Source organism: Oncorhynchus masou, chromosome 10 (assembly GCF_036934945.1).
Source record: "Oncorhynchus masou masou isolate Uvic2021 chromosome 10, UVic_Omas_1.1, whole genome shotgun sequence".
Taxonomy (NCBI): domain Eukaryota; kingdom Metazoa; phylum Chordata; class Actinopteri; order Salmoniformes; family Salmonidae; genus Oncorhynchus; species Oncorhynchus masou.
Genome location: NC_088221.1, coordinates 24,399,411 through 24,414,660, shown reverse-complemented (window position 1 = coordinate 24,414,660; position 15,250 = coordinate 24,399,411). Strand labels below are relative to the sequence as shown.

Genomic DNA, 15,250 nt, shown 5'->3' with positions numbered 1-15,250 from the left:
TTGGCTAATACGGTGGTTATCAGAGACTTGAATCGCAGTACTGTGTCTGGGACACACACATTTAGACGCAAGGTCTACAACAAACGTGGGCTACACCCCACACACAGACAAGTGAGACGCAGGGCATTTGAAAGAGCGGACAAACGCACATGCGCTCACACACACACACACACACAAAGGAACACACAGTGCTCTGAGAAAGAAAACATTGGGAGCTTGTTCTTTATCTTTAATGGGTGTTTCTTTACTGTTCAGCAGTAGCTCTGCTTACAGTCACGAACACAGCTGCTGTGTGTATGTGTGCACACGTGTGTTTGTATGCATATATTTGTTTGTGATGGAGCCGTAGAAGAAGGCAGACGTTTTACGTGTCCCCAACCGATTGTATTTTTTTGTTTGTTTATTTGCATTTTTTGTAACTTATTGTTTACTTGTTTTGTACATAATGTCGGCGTTACCGTCTTTTATGACCGAAAATGACATCAGGACTGCGATTACTCACCACAGACTGGCAGAATCCTTTTTTCCTTGAACGAGCCTGACGTGAACAATATGCTGCTTTCTCTGGAACAGGCCCAGATCCCCGTGATTTCCCTGAAGAGGAGGTGGAGAAAAAGGGGCCAGAGGGCAGGCTGCCTTCTGAGAATTCGTAGACGATCTAATAAAACTCCACTTCCTTCCATTCTACTTGTAAACATGCAATCTTTGGAGATTAAAATAGATGACCTACACAGAAGATTAAACTACCAACAGGACATTCAAAACTAGAAAATCTTATGCTTCACAGGGTCCTGGCTGAACGACGACACTATCAACATACAGCTGGCTGGTTAAACGCTGTAACGGCAGGACAGAACAGCAGCGTCTGGTAAGACGAGGTGTGGCAGACTATGTATTTTTTGTAAATAACAGCTGGTGCACGATATCTAAGGAAGTCTCAAGCTATTGCTCGCCTGAGGAAGAGTATCTCATGATAAGCTGTAGACCGCACTATCTACTGATAGAGTTTTCATCTGTATTTTTCGTAGCTGTTTACATACCACCAGTCAGAGGCTGGCACTAAGACAGCATTGAATTAGCTGTGTTCCCCCATAAGCAAACAAGAAAACGCTCACCCAGAGGCGGTGCTCCTAGTAGCCGGGGACTTGAATGCAGGGAAACTTTAATCCGTTTTACCAAATTTCTATCAGCATGTCAGATGTACAACCAGAGGGGGAAAAAAACTCTGGACCACCACCTTTACTCCACACACAGAGACGCATACAAAGCTCTCCCTCGCCCTCCATTTGGCAAATCTGACCATAATTCTATCCTCCTGATTCCTGCTTACAAATAAAAATTAAAGCAGGAAGCACCAGTGACTAGATCAATAAAAAAGTGGTCAGATGAAGCAGATGCTGAACTACAGGACTGTTTTGCTATCACAGACTGAAATATGTTCCCGGGATTCATCCGACGCCATTGAGGAGTTTATACCACATCAGTCACTGGCTTCATCAATAAGTGCATTGATGATGTCGTCCCCACAATGACCGTACGTACATACCCCAACCAGAAGCCGTGGATTACATGCAGCATCCTCACTGTGCTAAAGGCTAGAGCTGCCGCTTTCAAGGAGCGGGACTCTAACCTGGAAGCTTATAATAAATACAGGACTAAGATCAAATCATACTACACCAGCTCTGACGCTCGTTGGATGTGGCAGGGCTTGCAAACCATTACAGACTACAAAGGGAAGTACAGCTAGAGCTGCCCAGTGACACGAGCCTACCAGACAAGCTAAACTACTTCTATGATCACTTCGAGGCAAATAACGCTGTTCCGGAAGACTGTGTAATCACGCTCTCCGCAGAGAAGAAGCCGATGGGATTAAGACCTTTTAAACAGGTCAACATTCACAAGGCCACAGTGCCCAGATGGATTACCAGGACGTGTACTGTGAGCAAACCCTAGACCCACTCCAATTTGTTATTTGTTGACTACAGTTCAGTGTTCAACACCATAGTTCCCTCAAAGCTCATCACTAAGCTAAGGACCCTGGGACTAAACACCTCCCTCTGCAACAGGATTCTGGACTTCCTGACGGGCCTCCCCCAGGTGGTAAGGGGAGGTAACAACATATACGCCACGCTGATCCTCATCACGGGGGCCCCTCAGGGGTGCATGCTCAGTCCCATCCTGTACTCCCTGTTCACCCACGACTGCAAGGCCAGGCACGACTTCAACACCATCATTAAGTTGGCAGATGACACAGCAGTGGTAGGCCTGATCACCGACAATGACAAGACAGCCTATAGGGAGGAGGTCAGAGACCTGGCCGTGTGGTGCCAGGACAACAACCTCTCCCTTCAACGTGATCAAGACAAAGGAGATGATTGTGGACTACAGGAAAAAGAGGACCGAGCAGGCCCCATTCTCATCGACAGGGCTGCAGTGAAGCAGGTTGAGAGCTTCAAGTTCCTTGGTGTCTACATCACCAGCAAACTAACATGGTCCAAGCACACCAAGACAGTTGTGAAGAGGGCACGACAAAACCTATTTCCCCTCAGGGGACTGAAAAGATTTGGCATGGGTCCTCAAAATCCTCAAAAGGTTCTACAGCTGCACCATCGAGATCATCCTGACTGGTTGCATCACTGCCTGGTACGGCAACTGCTCGGCCTCCGACCGCAAGGCACTACAGAGGGTAGTGCGAACGGCCCAGTTCTTCTTCTGTGAACCTTTACTTTGGCTCCATGTGTGGTAGAGCGAGAGAAGCTCTTATTAGGGTCAATCTGTATGAATTCAATTACTTTCTGACAGCACCCTTCCAGACATATTTGCCCATGGAAGAAGTGGTCAGAAAGTGCCTTTTTTTGGACCTGAATGACAAAACCTTCAGGAGATAGAGGTGCTCAAAGGGGATCCATTTGGCATCCCCCATCCTACCATGAGACATCCATGTCTTCATCACTGGAAGAGATGAAATGGTTGAGTTTGATATCATTTTGAAGCTGACACACAGGTGGCCAAAATATGGTACAATTTCTCAACAAAAAATGTTAATACAAGTTATGACATTATTTTACCTTTTAATGTCAATTATCTAACAACGCATATTTGCATATGTTGTAGCTTAGACCATACTTTACATAATCGTTGGTGTTGGTGTTGTGGCCACCATCGGTTGAGACACTGCTCTAGAGTCTTGGTGGGTGTCAGGATTTGGCTGATAAATGTACTAAAAGGGGAATACAATTAAAATTCGACTTTCAAATGGTATTATATCAATCTCTACCGTTTATATGTTCCTGTGATGAAGACATCCATTTCTGATATGGTGGGGGATGCAAAATGGGTCAACCTTGAGCACTTTCATCTCTTTAATGTTTTGTCATTCAGGTCCAAAAAGCCACTTTCTGGTCACTTCTACAATGGGCAAATATGTATGGAAGGTTTCGTTCAAATCAAAAGGGGTGCTATCATAAAGTGATTGAATTCAAATGGATTTACCCATTACTGTGGCTAATGTGCGTCATTAACGGAGGGCCATCAGACTCTCAGCCATGCGCATAATTACTGTTTCATTATCCTCCGCTCCTGAGCACCAGGCCTCTGACACGCGAGAGCTGTGATTAAAAACACCACACACATGGAAGATCTTTTAACACAAACATTGTGTAGTATTCTACTTAGTCCTGGTGTTTGATTTAAAAACCTAGGTGGTGTTGTGGTTGGTGGAGTATCACCTCCTTCGTCTTTCTCATGGTAATGTGTGTGTGCTCCAGCACAACAAGACCTCTGGGTTTAGGATTAGTTGGTCATGCCTGAGACAGTGTCAGGTAGAGTGGGGAGTAGAGACATAGAGATGCCTAGCCCCATATGTTAAGGTCGGTCACCAGGGTCAGTGCACATTTTTCACATTGACTAAGTTGCCTGTTTTCAATCAGATCAAGTGTTACCCGGTGATAACAGACACCCGCATAGCGGATGTTTTGGCGTGTCGGAGTTGGAACTGCGTTGGAGTAGTCAAATTGGTGTGTAGCTGCGCTTGCAATCATTGTCACGAAGCCACACCCGCCCACTCCTGCTAGAAGTGTGGAAGGAGAAAGTGTAGGCTGTATAGATATAATTATGCTCAAATGTAAAAATTATTCAACTAAATAAGGGGTTTTATCATTCTAACCGAGGTGTAGATTATGCCTGTCATCCTAACGGTGGTGTAGATTATGCCTGTCATCCTAACGGAGGTGTAGATTATGCCTGTCATCCTAACGGAGGTGTAGATTATGCCTGTCATCCTATCAGAGGTGTAGATTATGCCTGTCATCCTAGCGGAGGTGTAGATTATGCCTGTCATCCTATCAGAGGTGTAGATTACGCCTGTCATCCTAACGGAGGTGTAGATTATGCCTGTCATCCTATCAGAGGTGTAGATTACGCCTGTCATCCTAGCGGAGGTGTAGATTACGCCTGTCATCCTAGCGGAGGTGTAGATTACGCCTGTCATCCTAGCGGAGGTGTAGATTACGCCTGTCATCCTAGCGGAGGTGTAGATTACGCCTGTCATCCTAGCGGAGGTGTAGATTACGCCTGTCATCCTAGCGGAGGTGTAGATTACGTCTCACATTCCAGTGTTCCAACTTGTTAACAAGGCTGCATGGGATTTCTGTTATTGCGACTCCATGCAGCCATTGGCAATGTCCGCTTTAGGTATAATGCCAGGAGCCACTTGTGGATTTGACGGCTCTAACGCAGTTCCGACACCGTCTAAACAACCGCTATGCGGATGTTGGCTAAAGCGGATCGGATTGAATCCATCCCTAAACAGCTAAACCCGCATTCCATTTATTTATGCAGAAAATGTACCGCAACGCTGTGGGAGCTTAGAAGCTTTTTCTCCAAAATCCCCCACCAACGAGATCACACACACAGGCGAGATCAAATATCACCGGGGGGCTCTCGTGATTTTCATTTGAATTGTTTAAAAGGCGTGCGTTAGCGCGAGCACGCCTCAGGGTCTATCTAGTGAGTAATTAATTTTTTGCCTGGTTGGAAGAGTCTGGAGGCTCGTGGGTCTGCCTCGTGGTGGAGGGAGTGTGTGTGTGTGTGTGTGTGTGTGTGTCCTTGTAGATGGAGAGAGAGAAATAGAGAGAGGAGGGGCGCTGGCCAGACTCCCCGCGTACTTAGGAGAAAAAAAGCAATTCAGCAGCAAATCGATTGTGGACCCTGTCTACTTCCGGCAGCTACAGTCCTCACTACAGTCTACCGGGAATTGAATAACGGACTGTCAAAGCTTTCCACCAGGGAACTTCCAAACCGTTACCATTTATAGCCAAGTTTACAATTCATTAAATAATGTCATTTTTTTTGTTAGAATCTTATTAATTGCGTTTATTTGATTTCATAGGCTGTAATTTAAAATTCCTTGTCTGATCTGGTCAAAAGTGTCTCTACTTTGTATTTAGTTCACCTGGAAACCCTGATTTTTCATTAAAGGAACAATTTGCACACATACAACTATACACACATTTTCTCCCTTTCTCCCTGTGTGTTGTGTGTGTGTTGTGTGTGTGTGTGTGTGTGTGTGTGTGTGTGTGTGTGTGTGTGTGTGTGTGCGTGCACATATGTGTGAAACACCAGGTGGTGCTGACACGAGACAGAACCTCTTGTGTTGGCACTTTTGATGTCGGGCAGGGAGATGGTGCTCTCTCTATTTTTATCTCTCTCTCTCACTTTCCCATAAGAAATGGCCAACTGTGTCAGTCTCCTGTGTATCCAAAATCTAGACTTTCTCTCCTCTGAAGTAGTGTGTCAAAGCTTTCCACCACAGAACTTCCAACCCCTTGCCATTTATATTAAAGTTTACAAGACATTTTGCATGTTCCCCATGAGGAAAAATGCTATTTTAGGTTTAGGGTCAGGGTTGCAATTAGGGTAATAATTAAGTTTAGGGTTAGGTATGGGTTAAGGTTATGGTTAGGTTAGGGTTAGATTTAGGGTTAGGAGTTACGGAAAATAGGTTTTTGGATGGGAATCAATTATTTGGTCCCCACAAGTATAGCGATACAAAACTGTGTGTGTGTGTGTGTGTGTGTGTGTGTGTGCGTGCACACGTATGTGAAACACCAGGTGGTGCTGACACGAGACAGAACCTCTTGTGTTGGCACTTTTGATGTTGCCAGGGAGATGGCTCTCTCTTTCTCTTTCCCATAGGAAATGGCCAACTGTCAGTCTCCTCTTGATACAAAATCTAGACTTTATCTATCACCCCTCTGAAATAGTATGTGTGTGAAGTATTTATTTAAACGCTATCTCTGTCTCTCCAGGTGTCTTTGGCTGAGGAGATAAAGCCGTTGAAGTGGTATCCATCCGTTTATCTCCTGGTGTCTCTGTTCCCCCTCATCAACAGGTAAGACACACACAGGCGAACCAGAGATTGTCATTGTCGAGACAGTGTGTGTCTTTTTCAGCATTTGAAGCATGTCTGGTTCCATCCCTATTGTATGTCCAGTCACACATTTTGCTTCCACTCCTATCCTCCTGTCACCTTTTAGGCCTTTAAAAGAAATACATTGACAAGAGTTTAAGGAGATTCTCCAGAGGTATAAAAAAGATCCTGAGGTCAGGATGCAGTTTTAATGTAATGTAACACTTTGAATATCTCGACCGTTACCCCCGGAGGTCGCCCACAACACTTGCCTGACAGTTGCCCCCTCAAAGCAGGGTAGTGTAAACGGGAATTGTCTCGTTGAGCCCATCACTCCTACAGTATAAATGACAGAGCAATGTTTTTCAAACAGCTGAAATGTAAAGGCATTTCTTAATATTAGTGACTTGTTTTATTGAGTTTTGGTCAGAAATTGCAGTAAAAGACCATATCTCAGAAGTTGATGCTGTAACTTTAAGGGAATCTCAGAACACCATAATTTAATTAAATTCAAAAGCAAGCAGGAACGCAAGCATTAACTGCCCAGTGAATTAACATTTTCAGTCACAATTGACTTATTTTCATGTATTTGATTCAATGAGGCATGGTTTGTTCTATTGTAGGCTGAAAAGAAATTGAGCTGTGATTCAGCTAACTAGCTGTCTAACTTAGCGAGTAAGTTAGTTTGTGAGGAGGATGAAAACATTTTGTTTAGCTTACTACCTATCAGTACCAGTCAAACGTTTGGACACACCTACTCATTCCTGGGTTTTTCTTTATTTTTACTATGTTCTACATTGTAGAATAATAGGTAAGACATCACAACTATGAAATAATGCATAGGGAATCGTGTAGTAAACAAAAAAGTGTTAAACAAATAAATAAATATATACCCTTTGTCTTGATGACAGCTCTGCACACTCTTGGAATTCTCTCAACCAGCTTCATGAGGTAGTCACCTGGAATCCATTTCAATTAACAGGTGTGCCTTGGTAATTTGTGTAATTTCTTTAATTCTTAATTTATTTGAGACAATCAGTTGTGACAAGGTAGGGGTGGTATACAGAAGACAGCTCTATTTGGTAAAAGACCATGTCCATATTATGGCAAGACATCTCAAGTAAGCAAAGATAAATGACAGTCCATTACTTTAAGACAAGTTCATTTAATCCGGAAAATCTCAAGAACTTTGAAAGTTAAGTGCAGTCGCAAAAACCATTAAGCGCTATGGTGAAACTGGCTGTCATGAGGACCGCCACAGGAAAAGAAGACCCAGAGTTACCTCTGCTGCAGAGGATAAGTTCATTAGAGTTACCAGCCTCAGAAATTGCAGCCCAATTAAATGCTTCACAGAGATCAAGTAACAGACACATCTCAACATCAACTCTTCTGAGGAGGCTGCATCAATCAGGCCATCATGGTCAAATTTCTGCAAAGACACCTCTACTAAAGGACACCAATAAGAAGAAGAGACTTGCTTGGGCCAAGAAACCCGAGCAATGGACATTAAACCGGTGGAAATATGTCCTTTGGTCTGATGAGTCCAAATTTTGGCTCCAACCACCATGTCTTTGTGAGACGTGGAGTAGGTGAACGGATAATCTCTGCATGTGTAGTTCCCACCGTGAAGCATGGAGGAGGAGTTGTGGGGGTGCTTTGCTTGTGACACTGTCAGTGATTTATTTAGAATTCAAGGCACAATTAACCAGCATGGCTACCACAACATTCTGTAGTGATACAGCATCCCATCTGGTTTGCGCTTAGTGGGACTATCTATTGTTTTTCAACAGGACAATGACCCAACACACCTCCAGGCTGTGTAAGGGCTCTTTGACCAAGAAGGAGAGTGATGGAGTGCTGCATCAGATGACCTGGCCTACACAATCCCCCGACCTCAACCCAATTGAGGTGGTTTGGGATGAGTTGGACCGCAGAGTGAAGGAAAAGCAGACAACAAGTCCTCAGCATATGAGGGAACTCCGTCAAGACTTTTGGAAAAGCATTCCAGGTGAAGCTGGTTGGGAGAATGCCAAGAGTGTGCAAATCTGGCATCAAGGCAAATGGTGACTACTTTGAAGAATCTGAAATATAAAATATTTGGATTTGTTTAACACTTTTTTGGTTACTTCATGATTCCATAGTTTGATGTCTTCACTGTTATTCTACAATGTAGTAAGAGTAAAAATAAAGCAAAATCCTTGAATGAGTAGGTGTGTCCAAACTTTGGAACTGGTACTGTAGCTCTGTATCATATGTATGACACTGTATGATAATGTTACTGTACTTGATATTTATATGAGAGGGTTACAATTTTAATTTTTGCTATGCTGGAAGTTACTTGATGACGCAAATGTTGTTAGCTAACGTCAGCTAGCTACCAGCTGTGTCACTTTGGCTGTGTTATTGTCTTGCAGTTAAATTTGTGCATGGACGAGAAAATAAACCATGCTTGTGAATTGTTGCAATTTTCAAGATTGTTTTATGGTTTTGTTGCATTAATCAAGACTGTTATATGGGAGATGCATGAAAAGTTGCTTGCATAGCTAGCTATTTGAATAGTTTACATACGTCCACTTCAGTTACACTACACGTGTCGCATCGCCATCAGTCATTTTCTACCTGCTACACAGAGCATGCTGTTTGAGAGCAGAGTGGAAGAGCATCTTTAATATATTTCATCGACTATGCATAAATACCGTAGCTTTGGTCCAGTTTTCACAAAGCTACTCATTGAATTGTTGCTAGTGGTTGTGCTAAATTATCCTTTAAGTTGTTTTTGTTTACATTGTGAACATTGTCAATGTAGCTAGCTAGCTAGAGTTTCTGCTCGCTAGTAGCTTCTTGACTTCATCAATGTCAGTAAAATAACCAGTGGTGTCGAGGCCATATGCATCTTCACTAGAATGCCAGAGTGAACGCACGTGTCAGCCATCAAGAATTGAACAATAGCGATCCTTGAGCTTGGACGCTGCAATTGGACGCGATGCATCACGAGCGCAACGTATAGCAGCTTTTATTCATTTCAAAGGAAGCATCTCCTCAATGGATGAAGGCCGGACGCTCGATGGCTGTAGTGTAGCAGGGCCGTTAACCTACTGGCTACCTGTGACATTTACGGTACATTTGAGCTTCGAAGCGAGAACATCACTCGAACCCTCTCTCAGCTCGTGACATTCCCATTGCTAATGTAAATTGAAAAGTGGATGTACATATTATGTCAATTGAATCTCATCCCGATACCTCTACTTCAACTTTATCTCTCTGTCCCTCTATCTTTCCTTCTTTCCATTGCCCTCAAACACCCCTCTCCCTTTCTCTGCCTTTATAAATAGACTGCTGAAAGATTTAGATTCAAAAGAGCACAGAGCTTTGTGCCTTAGGCAAACTGTGTGTTTGTGTTTGAACACTTAAATTAGTAAATTAGTTTTACTCTCCCAACTCTGATTTTTAGTTCCTGGAGGAGTGTATTTGTTTGTGTGTGCTTGTGATTGCAAATACTACTAACGCCCATCAGTGCCATTTATTTACAGAGCGCAGTTGCCGTGACTCAATGGTCACGTGGAATTTGAATGCGGTCATGACTAATGACCGCTGGTGTGGCGGCAATACGGTCACTGTAACAGCCCTGATGGTAAAAGTTCCACCTCTCCGTCCCTTTCTCCCTCCTTCTCTACCTCCATTCTTTCTTCCCTACTTCTCTCCCTCCCTCTGTCCCTCAATCTCTCCCTCCCTCTGTCCCTCAATCTCTCCCTCCCTCTGTCCCTCAATCTCCCCCTCCCTCTGTCCCTCAATCTCTCCCTCCCTCCGTCCCTCAATCTCTCCCTCCCTCAATCTCTCCCTCTCTCCCTCCCTCAATCTCTCCCTCTCTCTGTCCCTCAATCTCTCCCTCTCTCTGTCCCTCAATCTCTCCCTCTCTCTGTCCCTCAATCTCTCCCTCTCTCTGTCCCTCAATCTCTCCCTCTCTCTGTCCCTCAATCTCTCCCTCTCTCTGTCCCTCAATCTCTCCCTCTCTCTCTCCCTCAATCTCTCCCTCTCTCTGTCCCACAATCTCTCCCTCTCTCTGTCCCTCAATCTCTCCCTCTCTCTGTCCCTCCGTCTCTTTTGTTTAACTTTGTGACTGGTTAGATAATGAGTTTTTAAAATTAAAAGTCTCTCCTCCCCTCCTCCCAGGGGGATGGTGTGATTGACAGGTCTGGGTTAGTAAGTGATTATCTGCGGCGGCTCCGCGTGTTGTCGCGGCGATGTAGACAGAGACGCGGGTCAAATACAGGGTCAACATTTCTCAAAGGCTCTGAGTCACCCCTCCCCCTTCCCCTCCCACCCATTCATCCCTCCATCCCCCATTCCTTCCCTCCCTCTGCGCCCGCTGTCAGCTGATGAAGATGACAAACTGCATCCTGCGCTAACCCCAGACCGCTATCTGTTAACCCTCCGCTCTCCTCTCTTATTTCACTCTCTCCCTCCTTCTTCCCTCCTTCTTCCTCTCTGTCCTTCTCCCACTACTCTAGCCCTCACATCTCTTTGTTCTTCTTTCTCTCAACCTCTCCTGCATTTCCATTCCCCCTCTATTTATCTCTCGTTCCTCCACTCCTTCACTCTCCCTCTCTTTGCCTTCCTAGAGAACAGAGAGAATGAGATAAATAAATCACTCTCGTCTTCTACCTCCCTCCTTACCTGCTCTATCTCCCTAGTGCCTATTCCTTTATTAGCTCATTCTCTCTCTCTGCTCCACTGCACCCCCACCCTCCACCCCACTTCTTCCCTTTGGCTCATATTCTTTCTCTCCTCCCTCCTCCCTCCCTCCCTCCCTCCCTCCCTCCCTCCCTCCCTCCCTCCCTCCCTCCCTCCCTCCCTCCCTCCCTCCCTCCCTCCCTCCCTCCCTCCCTCCCTCCTCTGTGAAGCGATAGAGTGTGCAAAGTGCTTGTCACGGTGCTGTAGTGATGTCGCTATGCTCTACTGTAGGGGAGCTACACCGATCAGACAGCCAAAGTGTGGGTGTGTGTTTGTGTATGTTTCATGGCTGTGATTCTATAGTGTCACTCACTCACTCACTCACACACACACACACACACACACACACACACACACACACACACACACACACACACACACACACACACACACACACACACACACTTTGTGTATATAGGGTCTATTTGTGTGTTTAGACTCTGTGTGTGTGCACATCTTGGCTTTCCGTGGTTTATCTAGGCTGTGTGTGTGTGTCTGAGCTCTGTTTGTGTGTGACTCGGCTGTGTGTGTTTGAGTGGGGGATTATTTCTCTCTGAGCTCCAAAGCCTCCTAAACAGGGCTTAGAGAGAGGGCCCAGGGCAGCAGCCAAAGCACCTCTTTCTCTCCTTCTCTCTCTCTCCTTTTCTCAATATCTTGCTGTCCCTTTCTCTTGTACTGCTTTCACACTCTGTTGTTCTTTTTTCTCTCTCATCTCTATCACTTCCTTCCCGACTACCTATCTCTCTGTCTATTTCCGTCCCCGCTCATCCCCCCCCTCTCTTTGCCCTGATCCATTGCTATTATGCACACGGACTCCCACACAAAACATACTATACACTTGTGCCTTCACACACACACATTTGTCATCTGTTCCAAACACAGGCTGTTAAATGTGTTAATTTGGCACCAGCTGTGGTAAATGGAAGTAGGGATTGGGAAGCACTTCTAGTTATTCATAGTGTTATATCTCTAGCCTCCCCTGCTTTCTTGTGGCTCGCTATCATAACACACAAGACATCCACCATCTCCCTAAGTGGGGGAATGACACTGAAATCATATCGCAGTATCAACCTGCAACCTCTGTCTCCTTCTTTCTTTCTGTCTTTCTCCTGCCCCCTTTGTGTTTGGGTGTGGGGGTGGGTGGGTGTGTGTCTTAGTCCCAAATGACTCCCACAGCTCAATATTTCACTTTCTGCTTCTGACTTGTCCTCAGTGTTCATGTTGGAAGTATGTCTGTCTGTGCTTCAGATGTGGGTCTTTAACAACCCTCTCCATAGAGATCTGATTTATATGCTTCAGGCTAGTTGTGTGTGTGTGTGTGTGTGTGTGTGTGTGTGTGTGTGTGTGTGTGTGTCAGTGCACACCCTGGCCAGGCAGAAATCCCCACCTCCTTTCTTGGCTTTGAAAAAGGAGGGAGGAGATCTTTGAGCTGCGGTTATTATTCATCACTCGGAGAGAGAGGAGGAAGGAGGGGGTCTTCATTCTCTGTACTGTTTCTACCCCTGTACATTCTCTCTTATACTTTCCCTCTCTCACATAATTTTCTTCTCTCTTCCTCTGTCTCCCCCTTCTTCCTCTTGTCACCTCTTGTGTATATAGTGTGTAGCTGTACAGTATATAGTGTTTGATTGTGTGTCTGTGGTTTGTTAGTATTTAAGACAATCTCATTTCCTGGTGTGTACTTACCTCGCTGATCTCTCGTTGGCCCCCATTAACAGCGGACTGTGTGTGTGTGTGATAGGACAGTGGATCCGTTGACCATCAGCCTGACAGTGTGTCTCTCCTCTATTCATCTCCTACAGACACCACACACACACACATACCACAAAGGATGGACCTGCACTCTCCCACACAAACCGACATAGGAAAACACTCTCTCTCTTTCTCACAGACACACAGATAGGTATCGATTCTCTCCTTACACACACACACACTGTTCCCCCCTTACTCCCTGACGCATCTTTAAATATTCATCACTCTGGCTGTGCTGAGAGGGCCTTAAACGCTGCCTCACTCTCCAGAGAATCACTAGAGCTTACTGTATCATCAACACACACACACACACACTGTGCAGAGGACACACAGCGCAGAGGACACATAAGCACACACAAAAACACACATACACTGGCAGAGTGCACACACACACACACCAGCAATGCAGCATAGCACTTACACACACACACAAAATAGGCACACACAAGGCAAACATGAACAGATAATCACCACAAACTCATTCAGTGTGTGTCTGAGTGTGTGAGTTTGTGTGTGTTGTGCTGTTGGCTCAGATGGCTTAATAGTGTTGTGTTCCAGGAAACAGGATGTCTCTTTGTTTGTGTTTTATTCCATTGCTGAACGTTCACTACACTAATCCTGTGTGTGTGTGCCTGTGCGTCTGCTGTGTGTGTTTGTCTGCGCGTGCATGCCTGTGTGTTTGTGTTACAGAGAATCAGCTAGACTCATGTCAGATTGAATTCAATCACTCCCATTTCACCTCTTCCTAGCTATATAAGAGGTTAAAGTGTGTGTGTGTGTGTGTGTGTGTGTGTGTGTGTGTGTGTGTGTGTGTGTGTGTGTGTGTGTGTTGACCCGATCATGAACCCTAATCAAAGAAGATTGTGTGAGAGTGCAACTAGAGGGAGAGAGAGATCAGCATGACTTTCTGTTGCTGTGAATGTCCTTGCCTCCCTTCTAGTGGATGAGTGGAGATGTGAGTCTTCCTGTATAATCAGTCATGCTGGCAAGATGGCGCCAAAAGACATGGTCGCCCTGTTTTTAGCTCATAGCCAACTTTACAGTATTATATTTTTTCAAATGTTATTTCTCACATTATTTGCTCGGAACGTTTCTTGCGTTATTAACTATAGCCGGAAATAACTTTGGGATATTAGATCGATGGTCAGACTTTGTTTGAACTTGGAATTGCATGATAACATGCACCTTCGCAGCAGCTATAATAAGTACATTCATCCCAGGGGCTTCTCCAAGAAGCCGTCACCGGAGAAGAGGAATACGAAGCAGGCTTTTAGTCCGACTCAGGAGGCGTGCACACCGTCCACCGCTTCCAAGTATATTACTCGCTAATGTTCAGTCCCTGGACAATAAAGTTGACGAGCTCAGGGTGAGGATCTCCTTCCAGAGAGGCATCAGAGACTGTAACATACTCTTTTTCACAGAATCATGGCTCTCTCCGGATACACTGTCCCTGTCCACCGTGGACAGGTGATTGTGGTAACGTACAGGAATTCAAGTCCATTGGTTCTCCCGATCTGGAATACCTCACCTTCAAATGCCGATCGCATTACCTCCTGAGAGAATGATCTTCGGTCATCGTAGGGCTGGGCGGTATACCATATTTTACTATATTACGGTATTGATGCATGGAAGGGTTTGGGTTTTTACTTTACCTTCTATTATGGTATTTGAATGTTTGTTTGTTAAATGTGATAAGCCGTGTGTAACATCCATTTTTCTAGTTTCCTACGCTACCTGAGTCTCTCCGCTCTTTCTCTCTGCCCCTCTCCATGCCGCTTTCCACACAGACGTAGCCCCGTCCCGTCACTCAAGGACCACATGTTGTTGTTGCTTGACCACGAGACACTTGCGTTCAGTCTACATGGTCAATGCAGCACAAGCAGCAATTTTGATGACTACGATGCTCTTTCCACTTCGCTTCTTAATATAAATCCACAAGCGTTCTATAATTACATTATAAATTTGTGTTCCTTACATCTGCAAACAGATAGTTTTGCAAATTGTGGCTAAGCTAGCTAGCTAATAAATGTACTGAGTCAGAACAAATGTAGCTAGCTATACAGACTGATACTAGTGAAGGTGTAGGCCTAAATCAGCATGTTGTTTGTGCAACAGTATCTTCTAAATCAAAGAGGAATAGGCTACGCTTGAATATGTCAGCTACATAAAGTAGCTAAGAGAACATTTAATGTAGCCAAATATTATAGGGTCCACTAGGAAACACTAACCAACACTTTGGTTCCTACCCTGTCACAATAACTCCTCCCTGGCATTTTCATTCGTTGTCATGTCAAACAACATTGTATTCAAAGTGCCCAGTATTATCTTCTAACTATAGAATTAGAATAATCATTATTT

The 15,250-nt window shown here is 44.8% G+C and overlaps 1 protein-coding gene across 5 annotated transcripts in view; it reads left to right on the top strand.

Moving 5' to 3' along the window:
* si:dkey-100n23.5 overlaps window positions 1–15,250 on the top strand; it is a 100,726-nt gene that overhangs the window by 53,238 nt on the left and 32,238 nt on the right. For 4 of the 5 annotated variants that reach the window (XM_064976385.1, XM_064976387.1, XM_064976388.1 and 1 more), the window contains one exon: window positions 6,309–6,391. In XM_064976385.1, the coding sequence (XP_064832457.1) occupies window positions 6,309–6,391 (83 nt within the window). Of the gene's footprint in view, window positions 1–6,308; window positions 6,392–8,199; window positions 8,871–15,250 lie in introns of those variants that run through there. The other variant, XM_064976386.1, reaches the window with a different exon arrangement.